A 25,604-nucleotide genomic window follows, 5' to 3' on the forward strand; every position below is an offset into this window, starting at 1 on the left:
TAAACCTCAAACAACACTTTTTATTATGGCCATATGAAAAAGAAACCAGGAAGTTTTTCTTAATGATCGATCGGATTTCGTAGTGGGACTCCTTTACAGGCTGAGTCATAATTAGGTGTACAAACTTTCACAGTAGGTTCTACGATTAAATATAATGTTAGTATGGTAAATAAATCCAGGTGCAAAAATACAGGGTGTTAACAGTTATTGGAAAAATTCCAATTTATTAATACACTCGAAACAAATGAATATATTTATTAAAAGGTTTTCTTATGCCTAAAACATATTTTAGTATTACCAGTGAAATAAAAAGTTTAAATCTAAGGGTTAAAAGTTTTAATTTAATTTTAATTTAATTAAAAGTTTAAATCTAACTCACGATAGATTTGAGATTCTTTTTCTTCATTGAAAAATGGGCATCAAATAATAAACGTTAAGAGATTAATTTTTTCTAAATAAATTTGTAGGGTACGAACTTATGCTTTACAAAAATCTGGACAAGTGCACATATAAACGCCCACTGCCAAAATTGAAATCCTTGTTTACTTACAGATAAGAAAACGTATATGTCAGTCAGTACATACAAAAGTTAATTTTAATATATGTGATCCGGGTGGAAAAACACTAATAGAAACAATAGGAATGCTGTGGACTACCAGGAATCCTTTGAGAGCGTTGAAACGTCGTCTTTTCTAACAGGTATGGAAGACGTGAGAATCGACTCGAGATCATCTACCCTTATTAAAAAATATCTCTGATAAGGCGATAAAAATATACGAAGATCTTGAAACAGACGGAATATTAATTGGCAAAGAAGTACGACAGTAGGATATTATCTCTCTCAAGCTGTTTACCCTAGCAGTGAAAAATGTTTTTAAGAAGCCCGAATGGAATAACATGGGCCATCGATGAAGTATATCTCAATCACCTCAGTTTTGCAGATGATATAGTCTTGATGACCACCACACCACATTCAGGAACGTGTTAAATGAGATAAATGAGCAATCCAAGAAATTATGGCTAAAATGAACCTAAACAAGACCAAAGTGCAAAATTAGGGCAAAAATGAATGTAACATCATCATAGACAACGTTACCATAGAGAATTACACATTACATATAGATACATACATTCGGAAACATTATTCGGAACTTTATTTTTAGAGTTAAAAGGAGACCCATAAAATTAAAGAAAAAAGTCTTCGCTAGATATGTTCTCACCCACGGCTTAGAAATAGGTACAAAATACGAAATGAAGAGATATATGATAGAACCAGAGTGACGGAAGTTGTGAGAAAAGTAGCAAGCCAAAAGTGGCAATGGATCGGATATGTGGCGAGACAGGACCCAGATAGATAAGCCCAGAAAACGGCATTCTGGAGACAACCAGGAACGACAAGAAATGTAGGACGACCGAAAGAAAGACGGATAGACGATGTCAGGAAAATGTCAGGAGGACAATGGATGAGATTAGCGAGAAATCGCGGGACATGGAGAAACCTGGAAGAAGCTTATACGACAGTGGATGAACACGGGCTGAAGAAGAAAAAGAAAATATTAATAAGTTTTGTTCAATGAGCCTTTAACGCCTTGTAATTTCATAATAAAGAATTTGCGAATGTTGGTTTATTTGTACTCATTTGTATTCATACTAACATTATTCTTTACCGTTCAATCTGCTGCAAGAGTTTGTACACCAAATTCTGACACATGTTGTATATTTTCACAAGTTTTTCCTTAACTTCTATTGACGATTTTTGCTCTATTTTGATCACCAATTATTGTAATTATAGTCATTTTTTCGTCTATTTTTGCTTCAGTTACATTAATAAATTTCTAATTTCTCTGCCATAATTTCTCTTGTTTCGTTCTATTAATTTCTTTAGCATCAAATAACTTAGTTATGTGACGCAACTCTTGACATACGCACTGTTCCTTGCATTATTACTTACTATTGATTAACTCATTCCAGCAAGTTTGCATTTTTTTAAATATTTTAAATGACTTGCGTGTTTTAGTGAAGTTAATCGCAACGTTACTAAAAAAAATTTCTGAGAAAATACAGCTCAGATTGTACCCATTATGATATCAAAGTTATCTTCATAAATCTTCAACTGAAATTATGGCTATCCGAATGATGTGGTTTTTTCTGCGGAATAACTACATATCGCAGTTTTGTCTAAATATGGTTTACCATTACCGCAGGATAGGTGTGAAAAGACAAGCTCGGTTAGTTCGGTGTCTTTGCATCATTTCGACTAAGGAACTTGCAGATATGGGGAGACATGGAGGGGCCGAGATGGGAGCACTTGGCTGGTCCACCCACGTGCTAACCGATGAATCCACGCAACTTTTAACACATAGCCGGGTTTTCGTAAATACAATTCAGCATAAATTAATAAAATATCTTTTACAGATTTCATAATTGTCAAACCCAAGATCTTATTTGAAATGGTTAGATTAACGAAGCGAAAATGCAGGAAATATTTGATTTTTTTCGTCTCATCACAGCCATCAAATCAGTTCTTAAAATAAAGATATAACACTGATTTATGATTCACGTAGTAACTGAGAGTACTGATTTACATAGTACGTGACATTAATTTGTATTACAAATATGATCAATATTATTTGCACCTGTTCTATTTTTATCTACTTAGTTGAGGTCATTAATGTTTTTCTTGCAAGAGCATTTAGTTGAAAAAAAAAGTGTTCGCCACTTTTTTGCCGTGTTAACCTTCCAAGTGCATATTTACAATTTGTACAAATTACATCTATATTGTCTTCTTATTTCAGCAGAACAAAATTCTCTTTTTATTAGTTAATATTACTGAAGACTACGCTAATGAACATCTGCAAGAATATTACCACGCGAAGCAACAGCATTATAGTCAACTCGACTGATCGCAGGATCTGTCTAAGAAATTAACAAATTTGTCTATGTTGTATCAAAAAATTCAAAATATGTAGCTCTATCTTAGTGTTAATTGAAGTCAGCAAAGGTTAATTCTATCATATACTGCATAATGTTAGCACATTGTGTTAGCACACAAGTGAATTTTATTTTTCAAAAAGGTCGAAAACAATGTTGTGTTACGTTGGAATGTTTAATAAATAAACAGTATTTACGTTATGAGAATAAATGGTAAAAACAGCTAACTACGAAGCATGTCCTTAAAAGAGCACGTTCCTTTCTTCTCCAATCAGAAAACTTTGCAACTAAGTTTAGTATTAATTTTCGGAATTTGAACCAAAAATTAGGCAAATTTCGGTAAAATATGCGAAATTCAACTTATGAAATATTTATGGAAATTATAATTTTTCAAAAAGTGTATTTTGTTTAGCGCATCAAGCACTTTGATCAATTGATTGACGCCCGTCTTTAGCCCGCCCTGAATGAAATCCTACACATTCTCAATCTATTTACGTGATTAATACAGTAAATGGAAGCATGCATGCCGAAGAACACTTCTGGTCCTTAACTCTCATTTTCCCGACAGTGATTTTACCCGATAAAATGAAAACGTAACACCAAATGCCGATTATCCATCTTTGAGTTAAAATTTGAACTTTTCTTGTCGGAAATGTTAATTTTAAAGTGATCGTCGACATTTTTTGTAAAGCAAAAATGGTGAAGATTTAAAAACAAATTAGTTGTTGTTTAGTGTCTAACGTTTGTGCACGATGTTAATCAACTAAACAGGATGACTTAGGCTCAGTTCATTCATTTACCATGGATTACTCTCACATATTTAGAAGGTAAGCGGTTAATTAAATTAAAAAAAAGTTAAGTATAATATGGTACAATTTAAATATAACTTCGCATCTGTTCAATATATAGTGTTTTCTAATTTTTATGTTCCTTAAATTAATTTTTCACAAAATCTTGAAGGTTTTCTATTTCAAACAGCAAGTTCAACAGGTTGTAAATATTGCGTTGACATTTTTTTGTTAACCATTTTGTTAAAACTTTTTCTTTCATCATTTCATCAAGTTTTTGATAAACTAGCAGTCATAAAACAAAGTGTTATACCTAGTTGTTTGAAATGAATCGTCCAGTGTGAAAAAAGAGTCTATGAAAATGTATAAGAAGTTTTGAGTTATAATAATCCTATTTATTTCTATTTTAATAACTAAATAATTTTTAAAATCTGAATTCAAGGGTATGTAATGTATCAACTTAAGATACTAATTTTTCATTCAATCACTTTTGTAAAATCACCCCTTGAACTTTTGCGCATTATTTCGAGACACTTTGTATAGTTCTTTTTATGGTCTTTATATACTATTCATTAATTACGCCGGTTCTAAAATCTTCACTTTACAAAAGTTGAATTACTTTACTCCTCCACGGAATTTATTGATAATTTCATAAATAGTTTTGATTCTTGTGGCAATCTGCTATCAGTTGTAAGCGTACTAGATATCGTATAATTAGGAATGACTCTATTAATATTACGCAAGCCAATTTTAATAGTTAAATTATATATTTTTTAAATAAGTACACTTTTCTTATTATTCTTTCTTATATTAATGTCATGTGGGTGTATTCTTTCAAAATATATCATGTTTTCCGCTGGTTTGCTTGTCAAATAATTTTTCTTGGTCTTGGTGGAAATCCTTCTTTTATTTATTTTCCTGTTAATTGTTCGATAGAAACTATGTCGTCTTGATTTTTATTTACAGATCTACATTAAATTGACGATTATTCTAGTGTATGTTCAATTTTTTTATCATGTTTTTAAATAAATTGTCAGCTGCTGCTTTGATTTTTTGAGCCCGTTTTAGAAAATCTATGCTACAGTGTAATTTTGCAGTCGTAAAGGATTTATTCCTGTATTAGATTGGTATTGTACGTATTATTTCTCTTGCTTTTCCTATAGTCCTATAATACATATATTCGTATCTGCGGTTATTTTGTTTTCGAATGGGGATCTGCTGTTTATAATTTTTTGTTTTGCATTTAATTCGTCTATTTGATTTGACTTGATTGATATTTTCTTACGTCTGGTCCTTCAGCTTTATTAATTCATTTTTTTCATGTAAATCTCTTCAAATCTACTTTGTACCTGCTTGTCAATAACGTTTCCTTATTTTAAATTAATTTTTTGTCGACCATCCTAATTATTACTATTGTTATTTTTGTTGCTTACTTTTATTGTTATAAATTTATATTTAATTATGATTCGAGATTTATATCGTAGTCCTCCCACTATTTCTTTTTTACAATAATTTCAGATTTTATTCGTTATGGTTTCTCTATACTGCAAAGGCAGTTCTCTTCCCTTTTTCTTTGTATGATTTTACTGTTTTTTTTGTTTTTAGTTTCTTTGTTTACAGTAGATTTTTTCTGTTGTTACACCCAAAAATGTTCTTATTTAGCACCGGTGCCATCCCCATTACACTATTATTCTTATATAACAAATCTAAACAATGGAACTAGTAATCGCGACGAATGATCAAAATACTTATAGGATTAACTTTAAAACAGCACTAAGTCTTAAGCATAATAAATTCAAGCATAACAACTTAATTAACAACAATAATTATTTATGAAAAACAGGTCAAATCGTCCCGAATATCCGAATATCCGAGTATTCGAATATTCGAGTTATGACTACACATAATTATTCGCTTTTTGAATATTCGAATACTCGAATACCCGAATTATTCGAGTTTGATTCCGAGCCCTAGTTTGTATTCCACATTTTACTACAATCGGATAATAGGTTCAAAACTTATGAAGAAAAAACCAGAAAACATTTTTTTCAACGTTGAAAACTCAGTTTTCATAAGCAACTGAATTGGACTATTTATTTCCTTGAGAGAACATTTATTAACCATAGAAGTTAATAAGAGATTATTTGATGTACATGGGAAAAAGCCTGATTTCCTCCAAACACTAATACATATGATTATATTTTATGTCATTCTTAAAAATTGGTGCTCATATTTGTCCTGGAAAAATTGCTATATTACTTTTAACCATTTTGTTAATAGATTCATTCCCCCAACATGTGTAAACAACTAGACATTTGTAAATACGTTAAACATATCTAATTTGATTAAGAATATGTATTTCTAGTGTAAATATTATATTTTTCCGGCAAATTATGGAATTAGCAAATTTACACCTACAGAGCCTAATCCGATGCAGACCAATTTAGTCTTCACCGTAGGTTTCTACAAACGATCAAAATGAAAAAATCACACATTGAGAAATCCGAGGACATCATTATCTTTTCAGGCCAATTCTTCTTTACATTTGAATATTAATATGTTCCAAATAAGGGATTTTTAAATAATTTACCTGCCATTTTCACTGCAGACATACTTAATATAGGTGTGACATAAAAATTATATTTCGTCGAGTTATAATAATAACCATTTTGATGGCTCGTTTCTGCATACGAGGATCATATTAGCATTAATTCCTACACGATTACCAATTTACTGAAATTCCCTCATATAAAAGAAGAAAAACGTATTAAATTGTGTATTTTGACAGTTATAATTATGAGTTCTAACTGTTATTAAGTTTATGAATACAATTTAAATAAAACACGACACTGCATGTAAATGATGGTTTGCATTATTGGTCAATTTTCATAAAAAATTAAGAGATATAACTAAAGATAAGTGCATATATTTACATCTTCTGGTAAAACTTTCGGACACTTTTATTGTTTAAGCTATCATAAAGCGAAGTCGGTATAAGGAAAATGAAAGAGCGATCTTCCTACGCGATTATGCTGTAACACGTATATTTGTTAAATATGATTACCATATTTGAGAGAAAACGTTAGATTTCTCTTTGCATATCATTGTACGATAATTAAGATGCAGCTATTTTCATTTTTGCTTTTGCGGATATCGAATCGAAGTAATTAATTCATTTCAGGTATAAATCGTATTGCTAATTGCATGTTTTTTATACATAATGGTAAATGAAGTATATGTACTGTTTCGTCTCTACTCAATTATCGATGAGAATTTGTAATATAACTATTGGTTCACGCAAGTTACATACGCCCTTTCTGCCCACAACATCAAGATAACAGCAGAGCCAGCCTAGACGCAGCATAATGGGAATGCTGAATTTGCTTAGGCCTAAAGTTATAATTATTACCATTGTAATGCCATTTATCCCATTCTGTATTCAGACGTTAATCCGTATGTTGCTGCTTTGTTATAATCCGCAGAATTAAAAACAAAAATAAAACACGGCAGCATAACAGCTATTTGGATTAAGTTTAGCTGTTATTTTTAATTTGCAAAAATCTGAAAGTGAAACTAAAGAAACTGTCTAGAAATAGAGAGTGTCACCAAGGAAATAGACTAAAATAACCCTTGCTTATAAATAAGTCAGGTGTAGTATTTCTGGATACAGTATTAGTGTACGTACCAGACAATCAGAGTGCATTTTAATATTTATAAAATAGCGCCAGCGAAGCTCATGGCCAATGCACCTATTTTTTGAATTTCTGAAGTTGTAATAATTTGATTTGCCAGATAAATAGTAATCCACTAAAACAAACTTTCAGGCATTTTAAAGTAACCTGTTGACTTGTTAGTTGACGATAATTTACAATTTATTTACAATTGTGGTATTTAATTTAGCGGGTTTGGGACAATTGGAATGCAACTCTACTTTTTTTAATGATCCGACGTTTCGACCATATATTTGGTCCTCTTCAAGGCTAAATAGTACATATAGGGCTTTAAGGGTATTAGAGTTGTTTGACTTCACAGGCTCTTCAGCAACATTATTTAAAATACAATTCATTTTTGTTAAGAAAATTAATATATATTTTTAAACTACCACATTAAACGCTTATTAGCTGTTATGAAATAAACTTGATTAAAATTAATACACGAACAACACTATTATTTGCGCCCGTAGTAGCTAAGGAATAGCCGACTAAGAAATTTTTTTATTATATTTTAAATAATGTTGCTGGAGAATCTGTGAAATTAAACGCCCCTAATGCCCCTATACGTATTAGCGTTAATTGAAAAAGTATATATCAACGGTATTAGTTAGCCTTCAAGAAGACCAACTATAGGTACAGTGGTAACGTCGGCTCTTTCAAAAAAGTAAAGAGTTTCATTCCAATTGCCCAAAACCCACTAAATTAAACACCACATCTACAAATTGGGGACGCTAATACTCAATAAGCCATTTATTTACCATGTTATTAAGCATCAACACAAATTTAATTAATAGTAATTATGTACTATGTATCAATAAGAGGAAACCGAATTACTTGTTTTATTAGTTATTTATTGACATAACTTCTAATAGGTATAACAATAAAGAATAAAAAAACCAAAACCATTACAAAATAAAAACTGATTATAACAGAAAATTAAGATTTTAATTGAAATTTCTATTCGTTAAGAAATCATTAGGTATATGTGGATCATTCAAAATTTATTATCAGTAATGGCAATTATTGTCTCATTTGAGGCATCAAAATGCTAAGGTGCTATTAGCCGTCCCTCAGCAGCACCTTTCTAAATATACGACTAATACCTACTGTAAAACTTTCGATTTTTATGTTTAATAAAATAATAATAATACTTCAACTTTTTCATTCATTATTAAAATATTACTGAACTAGATAGTATTCAATTTTAAATATTTAATATTTATGAGATTCAGATTGATCATAAAGTAATACCAATACACATATAATTAGTAACATAAATAATGAGTTAAATATCATATTAGAGATTTGCGTAAACAAAAACGCATAATGAAAACACGTTTTAAGCTGCGCAAATCACTATTTTTGTAAGGTAAACAAGTTAACGTGTGTCAAAATTCGCGTTAAAAAATCCGAAAATAGTCTAGATTAGAATTAAAATAATTTCACGGTGAATCCAAAACAGTCCGTTTTAGATATTTTAGGCAATACTACTTGGTTTCAGTAATTCTCTCAAGTATATATAAATAAATCTTATTAGATCAACTGGATTAATGTAATATTTTCAGACGTTTAAAATATGTAATATATTTCTATAATTGTGAAATATTATCTTGAATTGTGAAATAATTGAAACTGACTAATATTCGGCTAAACAAAGTTTATTTTGATGACTCAAACAGCAAACTAACTTTTAGCTTATCTTTTTTAATACAGGTTGATAGTTTCAGGTCCACAAGCAAGAATTAAAATTTTTGTATAGTTAGTAATTAGTAGAATCTTTAAAAAATGTAATTTGAAATCAGATTTTTCTGTTTATTTTTCTGCGATTTGGTATAAACCGAAGAGCTAGAAAGATGTCTGAAGCGCTTTAATAAACAGAGTCTGCTCTGAACTCAGAAAGCTGCGCTTTCTTGTAAATAAAAATGTAGTATCAGCGTTTTCAGCTAAAATAAAACTCTAGTTTATATCTTGATATCTTCTTGCAGAAAGTTACTCAATTTTCACACTCCCTATTTTATAATTATTTTATCTTCAATTTGGTAGCTATAACATTATTGGCTATCACTTCGGTCAAAATAGACAAAACAGGGATGAGTTCCTATTCGGAAATCACCTACTCTTGATGTAGGCCTGGGTAACTCAATGAATTTTTAGGATTTGGATTTGGAAAAGGATTTTAGGAATTAAAATGGCTTGGTGCACCAACCTAACGCACCGGTGCAGTAACTCAGTTCCATTGCTCGGAAAACATTACTTATCAAACGAGCCGACTTTTTTTTCGGTTGTTTGGACAACGTGAAGCGAATAGGTCGAGCTAAAATCGACAAAAGCGCCCTCTGAAGTGAATAAGTCGAACTTAGACTTTTACTTTGACCTATTCACTATAGAAAGCGCCTTTGTGAAATTTAGTTCCACTTATTCACTACAGAGGGCGCCTCTTAAGATAATTAGTTGGACCTATTCACTATCGATGGCGCCTTTGTGAAATTTAGTTCGATGTATTCATTACAAGAGGTCACATTATGTACAAACAGTTGGATGCATTCACCTCAGAGGGTGCTTGTCGCCTTTTTAGGCTATTAGTTTTCTTATTCACTAGAGAGGGTGCACCAATCGCCTTTAATTGTTTTCTTAAGCGATGTATTGGAGGAATTTCAAATTAAATATATATACTTTAATATTTATATTATTTATCTATTTTTTTTATTGAACCAGTATAAATTTACATAGTGAACTTCACCAGAAAACCCGCTGAGATACTTTACAGAATAGATAGTTTACAGAACTGGGTATATCACAAAAATACACTTTACAATCTCCCAAAACTAAAAATACATGCGTCATTCCGCAATATAGAAAATATAAATCTAATCTAAGAAACACACATAATACATCGTACAATACTCAGAGTTACATCGAATTCTTTAGTTCTATTTTTTGAGATACTATCCCAGTACCTAAAATTTTAAATTCATTTGGCAGATTGGTAAAAACATTAATGGCTCTTATATAACTATTCTTATTACTCACTATCAAAATGTGTTTAGTAACAATTATGCTTTTGTTTCTAATTATGGTATTGGAATTGAGGTATTGATTTTTGAGATCGCAGTAGTTTTCGCTTGGAGATTCACAGCTGAACAATTGTTCTAAATTTATCTGGTTGCTCTAAACAACAAAATTATTTTTATTTACAATTTCCAAGTTTCCTTCTGTATATTTTCCACTAATTCCCTATTATTTTTGTAAACTCCGCCCCAAATTAGGATTTTACAACTTACTATGTTATGGAAGAAAGCATGCTAGATTATTCTCATTTTATTGGTTGGCTATGCATTTGAAATCTTTTGAATTCCGGGACTCGAATAATTAATTAACCAAAGATATATTTTACAACTCTCTACATTATCTCTTTTTGTATAAGCTTCTGCAGGACATTATTTAATTTCTTTTATTTCTTCAGTTTCTAGTGTTTGTAGAATTCTCAGTTTAGTTCTGACATATTTTTTGCAATCAACAACCTTTGGTTCTCTGCTCAACTCAAGCAATTGCATATATTTGAAGCTGTTTATTTGTACTTTATAGATTATCTTTTAAGCAAGTAAGCTATGGCATTCATTAAAAAATACATTGGATCATATCAACGATTAGCATTTGGGGTTTTTCATATTTCGTCAGATATGGTCAAATGTAAGCTTTATTTAAAATCTTTCGTCGTCCTATGTGTTGCTATGTTGTTGAAACGGGTATTGATTGTAAATTGAATTCGTCATGATAAATGCAGTTAAATTAATGCCAGAATAGAACCGAAAAAAATTACTTTTAAAACTTCTAAAACAGCCACTAAAGCCATGGATAAGTTGAAAAATAAGTACTTACAAAACCGATCATCAACGGTTTGGAAGATGTTGTTAACGCCACAGCAATGATAAACAGCCAATAAATAGTGATTAATGGTAAATAATTCCAAATGCTTAATGCTTAAATTGATGGATGGCGCTTTAGAACACGCTTTTTTTTCATTAGTTACACTTTTTAAAGTACCATAGGAGCTGAACCGTTTTTCTGAATCAAAAACTATCACACAAATATTACTGTTTGAAGGTAATTCAAAAGTGTTTTATTTCATAGTTTCACATTCAAGCTTTGAAACACCTTGCAAATTTGTATACAAAATACTAACTTTTGGTACTCTGAAGAATACAAAGTGGTTCCATATCACGGTTTTAAATCCGAAAATTTACTAATTCAGATTCATATTGTGCATTGAATTTGAAGTATTTTTGCATAATATTAGTTTAAAGGAACGTTAAATATAGACGCTTACATCAACTTTTGCAGCCATTGCTGGAAGCTAGTAAGTTTTTTGGGTTTTTAGAAGCCTTTTTGATCGAAAGCTTACCTGTGAACTTGCATATTGTTTTTATATCATTCGTTTTTCATCATGTTTTCCTGGGAGCTTTCCGAAGTTGCCCGTCACTATTGGAAGAAAGAGTAACATTTATCTTTGTTGTGTAAACGTGTTGTTTCCCTTTTGGTAGTTATTTTTATTTCGAGACGGTTCAATCTAGTTATTCTGGATCTCCTTCTGGGAATAACCGTTCTGAAGGAAGACTTTTGTAGAATATTTAATTCGGTTTTAGATGGTGCGGTCTGCAGATATTTCTGAATCTGGCAAGGGTCTTAATGGGAAAAATTACTTTTACAGTGTTAGTACAAGAGTTAATGGACCTATAATTGTAATGAGAAAATTCCTTTTAGAACTATAATGTAGCAAACATGTATAAAGTTTTCTGGTGTGAGGCCCACAACCGTTGATAAAAGAAAGTGACTGTGAAGTTTCAACAGTTTATTTCGATTGAGAAATATCGAATGAACGTGTGGATCATAATGAAAGTAAAATTTAGATCCAATGAAAATAACTAGAAATGAAGCAGTGTCGCCAACACTGGGCACTTGAATCAAGAACTGGCAACCTAAGAACACCCGTACGGGTTAATAATAACTCGGAAGCGGACATCTAGTGCCAAATAAGGTTCAATCTCGGGTTTCACGACGGCCAAATCAAGAATAAACCGGGAACCGGCGGGAGAGGCGTCCCGACGCCTAAAATAACTAGCCACGACGCCAATATCGGCCTTGTACGGCCAGTACTCGCGAGCTTTTGGTTTTTACCGACTTTTTAAACATTTATTGTTGACACTTTCAGAAAGGTTTTACTTTTTCCGATGGCTTTTTCTCAATGGACATTGCTAACCGGCAACTTTCACTTTCTGTGAACCGGAGTGACGTTTAATATTATTACTTGAAAACTGTGATATTAGAAATAGGCAGATTGAATCATGATTGAAAGTAAGTGCATTCCTATTTCACTCTTATTCCTATATTTTATTGCTGCGTGCATGATATTTTGTAAATTCTATGTCATGTTGTCAATTCTATATTAAGTTGTATTTTAACTTTTTAATATATTTTTTATGAGTGTGCTTCGATTCTTTTTATAACATAGTTATGTAATAACGAGTAATAATAAAGTTGTGTAATTATATTATTAAAATATTTTGCAATTAATAAGTTTCATTATTATACAAATGGTTTTTAAATTTTTTAATTTTTTTATTCAGTTCGCATAGCCACATTTTACTTCAAATTGCAGGTCTAATTTGGAGAGCAAATAGTAATTATCATGAGTTTATTACTTTCCACTATTATATAAACCGGTTACAAAAGAAATTTTCAATAATAATTTTGTCATTCCGTACTTAGCTTAGAAACATGAACTGAAAATCTATAGCAATTTAAGCCTATTGTTTTATAATATTATTATTATCATTGTTTCAATTAGTAGGCAATTTAGTAGTGTATTATTTTATTTTTATTTTGTTAAGTAGGTAAAATACTAATTTATCCATATCTATGCACATCCTGCATTATCCGTGTCATGCATAAATGAAGCTATTTCCCATATTTCGCAAATTTTTAGCATCATAGATTTCCTTTGAGCTTTTACCCTAATTTTAGGTCTTTTTATAGCCGATCTGCTAAACAAACGCCTTCTAACACAAACCTGTGAATCAGAGTCATTAATGGAAACATGTAAAATGTTGCGTAAAATTGTCTTATTTTTAGCTTCAACAAGTAATGCGTATAGTTGGAAGTTAGGAAGAGATATTTGCCTTTCAATTCGCAAGCGTCGTTGAGATAAATTTAAACAATCTACCAATTGTTACTAAATTAGGAACTCATATGTTACATTATTTGTTCTAATTTACTTCCACCTCGAAAGATTTAAGTTCTAAGAAATATTGTTTTTCTTTTGTTTAAATTGCCAATTGGATCAGCACGAACAACTAAATTGATATAGACATCTATTTTGCAGAGACGTCTACGATGCAATCAGAAGAAATTGAGGAATCGCTGCTTTGCCCTGGGACTCCTTTATCAGACAAAATGACTTTTACCAAAACCGCAACACTTCTTACTGCAGATACTTTAGATAAACTACCAGAGTAAGTATTCGAAAATGCTACTTGCTGCTTTCTGTAATAACGCCCTACTTCAAGTTTCTGTCGCAGGGTGAATAGTGCTATATAGTGAAAAGATCTTTAGTCTAAAATTAAAAAGTCGTTAATTTGCAATTTTAGGAACACTTTCCTACCCCCCAAAAATGTGGGAATTGATAGTTAATTCGATTACATATTCAACAACATTCTCCTGTTATCATTCGTCAAGTATCTGCATCATTCCAGTCTGAAGGTTCTCTGAACAGTTTGTTTATCTGGAATCCATGTTAGTAATCTTTATTTAATATGATGGTCGGACGTTTGCTTGATGGGCCTGTACTCACGTAGTTGTTTCTTCTGTTGCTTATTTTTAGTTTTATTATTTAATTATCATTTCTTGATGATATAAGTATAATATAAATATAAATAATATAAATAAGTATAATTTGCTTTACATATTAACGTATTTGCTTGTTTTATACTCAGTTTCCCTTGGTGATGATCCAATAGACCATCTCTAGAATTGCATTGTCATAACTACTTACAACTAATTTCGTACTTCTAGAGATGATGGACCTTATAATGACTTTATGTTGAATTATAAAGAGACTAGATTACAAGATAGCATTCTTCTTCCTTGTCTTATTTTGAGACTTTTGTCTTCTTCTCCAAAACTCATATTTTCGTTTATTAGATTTATTTGGAAGCTTCGGCCTTTTCTTTTTATAATATACAAACCATGTGTTGTTAACTCTACCCATTTTGCCTCATGAAGGTGTGGTGATTTGTTTTTTTTTATTTCAATTTTTTTCTTTTTTATATTTTCAGCTTTGAGGACGTAAGTTTAATTCATGAGTTTTTAATTTAAACTTTAAACATTTAAACATTTCCATTTAAAAACTACTACCATTTTTTCAGGGGTGTCTGTGAGTCCACAAATAGCACATGTATTTTATTTTTGTTAGTGTGACTTGTTTTCTTATCTATCGCTTGTGTTATTCTATAGATCTAATGGCAACAATTATATAGGTTGATATTTCCCTAGTTTAGCGATCATGATAACATCGGCGACTTTCCTCATCTTAGGAACATTCTTCAATCTGAAGGATGCGTTGATAAGATTGGCAACTGGCACTATGGCTTTTCTCGGGAGTTGTTTTAGAACTACACCAATGATTAGGTCAAAACCCAGGGGCTTTTTTGATTGCTGTTTCTTTTATTTCATCTGAGACTTCTTCTGGAGAGGTATTTCTAATGACTACATCTTGTTGCGCTGGTTCAGTTCAGACTTGAGGATCTTCTCCGTCCTTTTACTGGAAGATACTGTCCAGATGTTCTGCAAACCTATGCGCTTTTTGGATATTCTTGCGGACGCTTCCATCCGTATTTCGAATTGGATTACAAAGAATTGGTCATTTCCATTCTTGGCAGCCTTCCAAAGTGAGTAATCTGTTTTACTGTCACTAGTGAATTCACTCCGCTATTCTTCAGTCGATTCGTTTTAGATACTCTGAATTTTCTGTTTTCATTGTTGCGTTACGTTGTTCAAAATTGTTTCATCTCTTGGGACTCTGGTCTGATGCCATTTCCGTCACAGTTTTCTCGATACTGAAATAAAGTTCCTACCCTCTTTTGGACAGTTATTATCTATTTTTTGTCTTCCGGGTATACCGAGGTGTGTTGTCTCATGCTGCTCGCTGAATGTTCTCAACAGACTTCGTCATATAATTGCTCTTCTGTTCTAAGTGGAACTGAAAGTTCAATGAGCTCCTCAGGTTTTATTTTGAAACTTGTCAATTTGTCATCTTGTTAGTTAAACTCGGTTGATTTTCTTTTTAGATTACATTGTCACTCAGAGTAAGAAATATCGGAGAGTGATCTGAGTTTTTGTCCCATCCTTCTTCAATATGGGCATAGTTTGATGGGATATTTTGATTGCAAAGAAGTCTATGAGGTCAGGAATTTTATGCGGATCAGTAGGCCAGTAGGTTGGCTTACCAGTTGATAATACTTCGCATTTTTGCGTTAAAGTCAAATCCACTGATGAATCTAATTTCTTGGTTTTCGAGAAAACCCACATATTGTTCTTTCTTTATAGCAAATCTCGGTGGGCAATATAAAGCTGTTTATCATTTCGTATGATTTCGTTTTAATGTTAACAGACGTAGCCCGAATTTCCACTGTTTGGTAACCCAATTGTTGATGCTGTAAGATGGATTCCGTTATGATCATTGCACTTCCTCCGTTTGCTACATTCAGTATTCAAATCTGATTCGCACCAAAAATGCTTGAAACGTGCACCCTTTGTAGTAAGATCACGAATGATTTGCGGACATGTATTAATTAATAGGATGGTTTTACTTTATTTGAAGTTTTGCCTATGTTTCTTGTTAAACTCCTGCATATTCAAAAAATTGAATAAGTTGTAAAATAAATGATTTTATTTCTAGAACATCCATCAGTTCTTTGAAATACTCCAATATCAACTTAGAAGACGATATAGAAAAAGTTGAGGTGGACTCCCGAGAATCCTCATCACCTTCCGAAGCGGAACTTCCATCATTTGATAAACCCGATCTTATCCCTCTGCCTGATTTCTCGGTGATACCTGAAGATAATCCTGCAGAGTCGGTTAAAAATTGGCTGAAAAAAATTACCGAAGTTCATAATGGGCCAGTTAAGAAACCTGTTGCCAGTCCGCAAGTGCCTACACCTTCCAGGGTGATGAAGTATCAAGATTTACCTTATATGGGGGAAATTACCTTGGATAATTCTAAGCCTAGAAGAGGCAGGAAACCAAAAAAGGCCGACATTTGCCACTTGATTTATAAAAATTATGGCACAATATTTCCTGGGACACCCAATCCGAATAGTTACTTGGAAAGCTATCGGCCAACTGCTCCGAAGAGAAATACGGCCGCAGAAAAAGAACACGATGCCCTCAATAAGCTCGACGTCCAGAGTAAAATCATCAGTAGTTTGCTTGAGAAAAGACTAACGCAAGAAAGTAAGAAAGTTTTAACGGTAAGATATAATTACATAAGTTTAGTAAAATTAAGAAGTTAAATTTAGGAGAACTGTATAAGTGTTTAAAAATTACATTTTTGGATCCGCAGGACAAAAAAGCCGATGATCAAAACGAGCCCCTTAACCTCTGTATTCGAGACTTGAATCATCTGAAAATAAGGCGTCCGGATAAATCGGAGAAATCAACAGATATTAAGTCCGAACCACAGTCAGATGAGGACATAGAACTCATAACAGAAACACCTTCTCCATCAGTTATTGCTAAAAGCGACTTACGATTTCCTTCGGTTACTCCAGATAGTTTGTCTACCTCAAGTCCATCAGATCCGCCGAACACACCAGAAAGTCCAGCGGGTTCCGGAAGGTCAGTCTTAAACTTTTTGTATTATTGTAATTTTTTTCGGCTTTTTTAAATAAGTATGCGAAGAGGTTTTTTTAACTGTGCACTTGGTCGATTGTAGTCTGCAACCTTGTTTTTCTATTTTTAGTTCTAGTATCTTCAGCAACGATTTTTTTGAAACCTTTAATATTATAAGCAAGACGGACTGTTGGGTGGTATGTCATAACATTATAGCTAAAACATTTTAAGGCTTCAAACCCATGATAATTTGAACAATTTTTCAATTTGCGGCTACGCGATGCAGATTGATTGAGGCATTTAATACATTTTTAGAGTATAAGTTTTTCCGACAGTTATTTAAACTGTTGTTCTCTAATTAAATCAAACCCCGAAAGCCGCCTTTAGATTCATCTTATTACTAATTTCTACGAACTACTTGAATGGGACTAATTTCGACTGTTGAAACAATGTCCGCAGACCAGGGCCTTTTTATGGTTTTAGGTGCTACTTGATTTTATTCAGCCCTGTTTGTTAATTTTAATGTATGTATGGTTGTTACACTGCGCTGCTTGTGTGCAAAGTTGACTGGTATTGATAACTTTTCTGTTTGTACTGTCTATTGCTCTTGTATGTGCTATGTTTTGTATTGTTTTTACCATTGTGCATTCTCGTTTTATGTGCTATATTTTCATATCATATTTTTTTACCATTGGTTTTGTCCATAAAATTTGTTTAAGTTTTTTCTTATGCAATAAAGCATACTTTTGAATTAATTTGATTTGAACTGAAAGTCGGAATATTTTCTGTATCAGGTCTACATTGCCAAGTAATTAGCAAATAGATCTGCTTTTTATTGATAATCACGAGCCAATCGCTTAGGCTGATTATTAGGCGGTATTAACAAAACGGGTTCGATAAGTTTTTGCCACCATTCACGAGGAATAATCTGATTAGTTATCTGCTAGTTCATTTTGCGATGATGGAATTTAAAAACTTCCTTTCTGATCTGCGCATTTTATGTTTTATTTTCAGGTTCTGTATTTAATGGGGCCTTATGATTAAGATCATGTCTTTGCTGCCGATGAAGCCCATAGTTGATAATATATAAGTTCTTCAGTGTGTTAAAATAACTGTTTAGTAGAAGTTCATTAGGTTTGCCGTATTATATGTCGAGTTATTTGGCTGTTTTCAAGCTTCTGTTTGTTGTCTTCTTGTACACTTCTTCAGCACTTTCATGATCGGTGTTTGTTGAGCTAATTGCGTATTCTATACTTGATGCGCCAGATTTGTTAATTCATTCTTCAGTCATCGTTTTTAAGTAGATCTTGGGCATCAGTAAAACCGCTAGAATTGATGGATTAGGATAATGGACCAGGAGCTTGTTTCTTAGCTTGCTGTGGTTGTGTAGGGAGTATTGCTTTCCTTCTCTTCTACCAGCTGGCCAGTGTTAGTCTAAAGTCTTAGATGTCTATGTCTCAAATTAAGCGCACAAATACAAAGACATTTTTGATTTCTTAACTTGCTGTGATTATTTTTCAGCTTAATCGGTCTGGTGAACAGATGAACAGATACTTTCGTAAAAATTGGTTTTTGTATATGGGAAAAGCTTTATAGAACCACTCTAGGTAAAAATTTTAGACTTTCGTTTGACTGATAAACAAGAACAAAAATCGTTTAAACACATTTTTATTACAAATAAAAACTTCGGTGTGGCAAAGATCAACTTAATATACACATGAAATTCTAAAATGGCAATTTTGAGGACGAGAAGCGAAAGAAGCGTAAAGGAAGGAAATACTGCTATTTTCATGGTATTTGGTCATGGTAAGCGTCATTGACAATTTTGCAAATCTGTGAACTTAAAAAGGTTATTTAAAGGACCCATTCACATAAGAAGTGTAATTTGGGCTAAACAATCAGTTTGGAAAATATGTCTACTTAAGTTATAAAGTACCTACATGTATGTTTCCGGTAACATTTCTACAGTGGGAAATAGATTACGTAACTTTAATATGGCAAAATGTTTTCGAATCAAACTCAAACGCATTCCATATTGATTCGGAAAAATCCGTTGGTTCCAAAAAGCAATTTTCTTAATTACGAAACTCGTACGCAATTAAGCGATTCCTAAAAAACATATAGCTACATTAAAGCTATTCCGTAAGCTGTACACTTAAGAAGACAAATAATATAACATAAAACACATCTAATTTCCCAACTGAAGTCGTTAGAAATTATCATCTCTGAAAGGAATAATGTAATATTTAATTAGCAAGTGCTGTTATATCATGCGTAGTATTCAAATAATTAGCAGACCCATCAACCTGATATTGTGGGCATTACTGGTACCTAGTAATAATATTCGTTGTGGGTTGTTTTAAGTTATTTTAATAGCAATGATTGTGCAACAAAAATACATTTGTAATATAAGTGGATGGTAGCGCGATGCCTTGAAATAACCACATTTTTATATATAAGGATAAATGCAAAGAAAGTAAATGCAAATCTATATACTTTACTAATTGCTATAATCTGTTTACATTTTCAGTTATGTTTATTGGCCTAATACTGGATTGTTCATTCATCCCATGGCTCTACAGCAGCAACTTATGATGTATCAGCGGCTGGCTGGTAACATGAATTACAAGCTTCCCAGTCACAGTCCAAGACCACCTCCTAGCAGTAGTGAAGGCAACAAGCCTGAAAATCTAGATAATTTAAGGAAAATCGTGCCAAAATCTTCGAAAGTTCATGATGGACCGGAGGCTAGTCATCGACAGCATGAAAACAAATCAAAGAGGAACGCTAGTGCCAGCGCAACTGAGAAAACTCCCGCAAAGCGAAAACGTTCAGCCATTTTTATACCACCAATACCTTCAGAGAATACTACAAATCCGGCAACGGAAGTCAGCATTTGTAAATTCAAGTTTACTGGAGGTGCTAAACCTAGTTTACAAGAAAAGAAAATGTTGTCTGTCGACTCTGGAGGAAATTTTAGGTAAGATGAAGCAAAACTACAAAGGTGATAATAAATAACTGGTACTGCTAACGTTTTTTTTATCAAGTGATAACATTTGAAAAATTTGTCAATGTGACGAAACTTTTTGCCCAGTTGAGGATCAACCACCCGTTATAGTCCGTTATTTTGAGCGAATTCATAAATATGCCTATTTTATTCACTTATGTTCTAAATAAATCAGGAAAATTAACTACACACCATTTTCTCAAGTTGGCTAAGCAATATTCTTTTGCTTCTGGAACCTCTTTTACTTCTCACTTTTCTCATTATTCTGAGTATTTGTCGATGAAGTCACATTTCGAATAATTTTCGGTTCTGCGCTTAATTCCGATTGAATGAACTGATTTTTAGAGAGTCTACATCTCATGTATTGAAACTGCTAATTCTTGCTAATAGTACGGTATAGGCTGGGAATCGTATGTTGTTCAAGCTGATGTTTGCTTAATATTTCATTCATGGCTTCTGCCATATTACTTGGTCCACTACTAATTGTCCTTTGTCAGACCGTTAAGTAGATATAGTTTGTACCATGTATTACTAATCGCACTTCTCTGCAGAATTAGAATAATGCATCATTATTGGATTTGTATCATTATGTTGATAATATTGAGGATCGGTAGGTTATGTTCACTAAAAAAAATCTACTGGAACCTTTGCCAAACTTTTAATTTCCTTCTTCTTCAAGGCGCAAATTCAGGATTAATCACAATTCAGTCCAGTCATGGACATACAATTCAAAATAATAAACAACATATATTTTGGCACTGACAAAAAAAATTGATTTCCGTAAGTGGCTCAGAAATTTTTCTCTGAAGACCATTACAGGCCATTTTCCAATATTTTCCACTCTTCAAAGTTTCACATCATTTAGGTCAAGGTTACTATACCAAATTGATAACCATGTTGACGCAATTGCGATGCTGTTTCGAGCCATTGCCCGCGAAATAGATTTTATAGTCACCAGAAGTGTTGAGTAATGCAATAATTTAACCTGTGCGTTACTTTCATAGCGTTCTAAAGTTTATGGCACAATACTAACTTCGAATTTAAATTTAGTTTGCAAGTTTTCCACAAAACATTCGTAGGTTTCGTGAAAAAAACTTTTACCTACATACGTTTGTTTCTTCTTAAATCTATATTTTATTGGAAAACTTATATTCTCTATACCTACTTTAAAGGTACACTCAATGTTAAATTGGTGCAAATAAATTAAGGAAATATAGTCAGAAACCGCTACTCAAAAATAGATTGAAAAGTTCCTAATTTCCTCTCTGCTAATTTCTGCAGCAAAGTGATGAAAGTATCCAAGGTTAAATTTATTTTAAAAAGCTGTTGCTTTTTATACCAAAATACATTGGTATTTTGCACCAGATAAGAATTCGAATACAAACGTATACCTACTTAAAGTAGGTACGCAAAGTAAAGACTGGGTATCTCTTAGTTAGGCTGAACGAGAAACCCCGAATAGCAGAGCCCATTTTCAACACATCTAAGTTTTCACCAATTTGCCATATTTCTGATTCTGCCCATAGCATTTGGCTAATGCTCATAAAATCCACTTGAATTGTTTCAATTTCTTGTTATCCATTTTACCTGTTTTAAACATACATATTAAGCGAAAAATGAAACCTTTCGGCATCATCAGAGCCGTCATGAAGATAAGATGATTTCTGCAAGTGCATATTACTGCACGTTCATACATATTCACTATTATTGTATTTGATATATAGGGTTGTCCATTTTATGCTTGGGAAAGTAAAGTAAATAAAACACACAAAATATTCAGATGGAGACGAAAATTTTAATTTAATATCAAGATTAAGCCTTGTCATTATATCTACGTGAAAAACCATATCATTTGAATGTCCTACACGGCACCTCCTACAGGCCTCAATCCTTTTGAAGTTCTTCAATTTCTCTCTAAAGATAATCGGTTAACATGCGTCCATAGCGCTCAGAATTGACTCTTACTTGATCGTTTTGAAAAACATACGGGCCAATAACACCACCATAATGTACAACATACGTGCACTTTTTCAGGACGCAAAGACTTTCTGCGATCACCTGAAGATTTTGAGAGCCCCATATACGGCTGTTCTGTTTATTCACGTAACCACCGAGCGAAAAATGAGCCTCATCGCTGTAGAAAATTCGGTTCGAAAAATCATCATCAACGGCTTATTGTTCAATGACCCAATTTGCGTTTGTTCTGCTTTAAGCATTCAGGCTCTGGTTAAGTCCCAGCTCAGTTTTTGCTATTTGCGCGATATATGACTATGATATTTTGACGGTTCTTTCCCGAGAGATTTTCCATCTATAGTGTTTCAGATTTCGCTAAATTGCTTCTTTTCCGATATTCCAATATTTTATGATATGATGTGGTCATTTTATTGCCTAAACTGATTTTTTTTAGTACCAAGAATTTACGTTTTCGTTCCCAATTCCTAAATACAAAAATTGAAATGCTTTTGTTTTCCATTCGGAAATTCACACCAATTATTCGCACAACAACCAAAAAATAATGTACAGAGTGTTCCATTTTCAACACTTTTATAGGGTCTTTCCGTAATTGTTAGTGCTATCAAAAAATAATTATCATGTCCTCATGATGTTATCATGTCCTTAATTTCAAAATTACTATATATTTTCTTAGTTAAAAGCGATGCAGATAACTATTATATTTAATTTTTTTATAATGATTGTGGATTAATCTGCCGTTTTCAGAATAAGTATACGGCATCGGGTATACAATTTATCGGACCTAAACTTATTTTGCTAAATAGGAAACTCTATATATTTTAATCGGAAACTGGATTCTAGCTGGAAAGACATTGACACAATATGTTTTAATAGATAAAAAGCAAAATAAATTGTAGGAACAAGAAAATCAATTAACAAATTGTAGAAATTTAATGAATTCATGATTGATGTGTAATGCATTTATACCTTCAACGGACTCATGAATTTTTTGATCAAGTTCTTCTCGGTTTAAAATGATGTTATAAATTGTATTTTTCAACATTCCCCAAAGAAAAAATTTGGAAGTGTTAGATCCGGTGCTTGTGATGGCTACTTTATAGGTCTATCTGTTCATATTCCACAGTTTTTATCTGAATACTCATTGAGTTTAGTATTCTTCCGAATTCGAGAAACTCTTCTTTTCCATTCGAAAAGCATTTTGATGTAGGGGCACCATCTTGTTAAAATCTCAAATCTCTATTACTTCATTTAAGGGAACAACATCAAGAATATCGAATAGGTTCGATTGGAGTATTTCGGTCTATCTTTAAAACAGCGATAGACCAGTTTATTTATAAACAAAAAGCAACTTATATTTACTACAAATGGCCCTTGTTGGTGAATAGGTCGAACCATGAGACCATGAATTTCTGGAGTTCCAATGTCTTTCATTATGTAGATTTGTAATTCGATGTTCATCTGACTGAATTACATTTTCCTGAACAACGCGATCCTTGTTAGATTTATTTAAAAACTAGTGACAGAATTTTGATTTTCTCACATCATCTTCAGTGCAAATTTTAGAAAATTTAACAACAAGGAAAATACTTATTTTACGTCAAAATGATTGCCCTTTTATAATATGAGCTTCTGTTTCATGGCTTACTCTGGTTTAAATTTATAAAGTTAAAAAAAATCGGATAGGAACCAATTTCGTCCACGGTGTGTTATATTATAAAGACAATTTAAAATGCCATGATTTTAGATTAAAATATATAATGTTCTATTTAAAAAAGACGAGTGTTGGTTCGAGAACTTCTTTAAGTTACTTGAATATTTATGCTGAAAATGGCAGATTATTCAGCAACGATTATAAGGCGACTTTGGACAAAACATGTTCCCGAATCTCTTTTAACTAATAAAATATAGGGTGATTCTGAAGTTAAGGTTTTTTTTATTTTTGCTCGCATTTTGAAGCGAGCATTTTTTATAATTTTAAGTTTTACCATTATGTTACTTTTTTTGACGTCATTGCCTATACAATTGCAAACGACTAGATAGTATCCAACAAAATAAAATGATTCTGTTACACGTTCAACTGTGTACAAAATATTAAGTTAATTGTAAAAAGTGAGAAAATTAAAAACAATATTTCTGCTTTAGATATTACAGTGGCACGGGGGATAAAAGTATGAGAGGTTATGAGTTCTTCCCCAGAGAAACGCTGCAGCAGCAAATTACAAACGCTCAAGGTTCAAGCACTGGAGCTTTTCTCCAAGCTAGTGGAGAAAAGATTTATCCAGCGCCACCACTGGAAATCACAGGCGGAACGTCATCGTCTGATTTTCTTTTGACCCCTGATCTGCCCGGATCCAGCATAGCGAATGTTCCACCGGAAGGTACCAGCAGCAGTTCAACACGAAGCAAGAAGAGAAAATCTAGAAAATCGATCCAAAGAGAAAAGTTGGAGCAAACATTCAAGGAGAAAGGATTTCTGATTCAGACTCAGCAGTTGGAATCTGCCGAGGGTGCAACTTATTGCAAATTTAGGCAGCTTCGGAAGTTCACCAGATATTTATTCAGATCATGGAAGGACTACTTGCCAGGGAATGTAAGAGAACTTAGTGAGTCTGAGCAGAGAGAACTTCAACAAGCTGAAAGGGGAGAACTTCCCCTTGAGAATATTGACAATGTATCAGTGAAGTCTGGAGAGTTAAATACAAATTCTTGAAGAATTTGTAGCCACTGAAACAGGACCCATGGAAATGTTGAATCTGAGTGCTATAAGAGCTGAGATTGATCTTAAGCACAATTATAAGGACAGTTCTGTTAAAATTTATCAACAAATTTCGTAAGCATTTTTAATAATTTAAACGCTCTATAAAAGTTGTCTTGTATTATGTGTGCCTGTAAATTGCTGTAGAAAATAATAACATCGTTAACCAAAGAAATGTATTGTGAATTAGTATTTGTTAGATATGTATTATATAAAGACAGTTTGGAGGGCGAAAGTATAATAAAATGGTCCAATAATCTGAATGTAAAGACGATAATAAAAATTAGCCCTATGGGCTTAGTTCTTTTCTATATTTCATTGTTATTTTAGCTAGTTAGTTGTTACGATTTTTTGTCTAATCTAGTCGATACTTTAGAGACTTATATACAGTACTGTGTACTTTACAGATAATTGTTAATATAATAAAATTATTTGTTCGTATATTTGTTTCCTTCGGCAATGTTTAGATTAGCTCTTGTTTTGTTCCGCCGCATTTGTATTATTTTTCGTTTACTGGGAATTACGTAGTTTCTTGTATTCGACTTTGT

The 25,604-nt window shown here is 32.5% G+C and overlaps 1 protein-coding gene across 2 annotated transcripts; it reads left to right on the top strand.

The window, feature by feature from the left end:
- The first annotated feature begins 3,603 nt into the window (after window positions 1-3,603).
- Window positions 3,604-25,497, top strand: LOC109541815. 2 transcript variants are annotated; one of them, XM_048662864.1, is made up of 6 exons: window positions 3,604-3,758; window positions 13,812-13,941; window positions 16,386-16,959; window positions 17,052-17,326; window positions 19,851-20,300; window positions 24,444-25,497. In XM_048662864.1, the coding sequence occupies exons 2-6, from the start codon at window positions 13,823-13,825 to the stop codon at window positions 25,009-25,011; spliced, it is 1,986 nt and encodes a 661-aa protein (XP_048518821.1). In that variant the 5' UTR covers window positions 3,604-3,758; window positions 13,812-13,822; the 3' UTR covers window positions 25,012-25,497. The 2 variants fall into 2 exon arrangements, with proteins under 2 accessions (XP_048518821.1, XP_048518819.1); XM_048662862.1 differs by lacking the exon at window positions 3,604-3,758 and adding an exon at window positions 12,561-12,784.
- Window positions 25,498-25,604: the final 107 nt, after the last annotated feature.

The sequence above is a fragment of the Dendroctonus ponderosae genome, unplaced genomic scaffold (genome assembly GCF_020466585.1).
Source record: "Dendroctonus ponderosae isolate FM_Combo_2020 unplaced genomic scaffold, Dpon_F_20191213v2 Dpon_F_20191213_1, whole genome shotgun sequence".
NCBI classification, from domain to species: domain Eukaryota; kingdom Metazoa; phylum Arthropoda; class Insecta; order Coleoptera; family Curculionidae; genus Dendroctonus; species Dendroctonus ponderosae.

Excerpts from the sequence above, each read along its gene's own strand:
- LOC109541815 (XM_048662862.1), top strand. Across the intron at positions 13,942-16,385 it reads ACTTTAGATAAACTACCAGA|AACATCCATCAGTTCTTTGA; the intron begins GTAAGTATTCGA and ends TTTTATTTCTAG. Across the intron at positions 17,327-19,850 it reads AGTCCAGCGGGTTCCGGAAG|TTATGTTTATTGGCCTAATA; the intron begins GTCAGTCTTAAA and ends TTACATTTTCAG.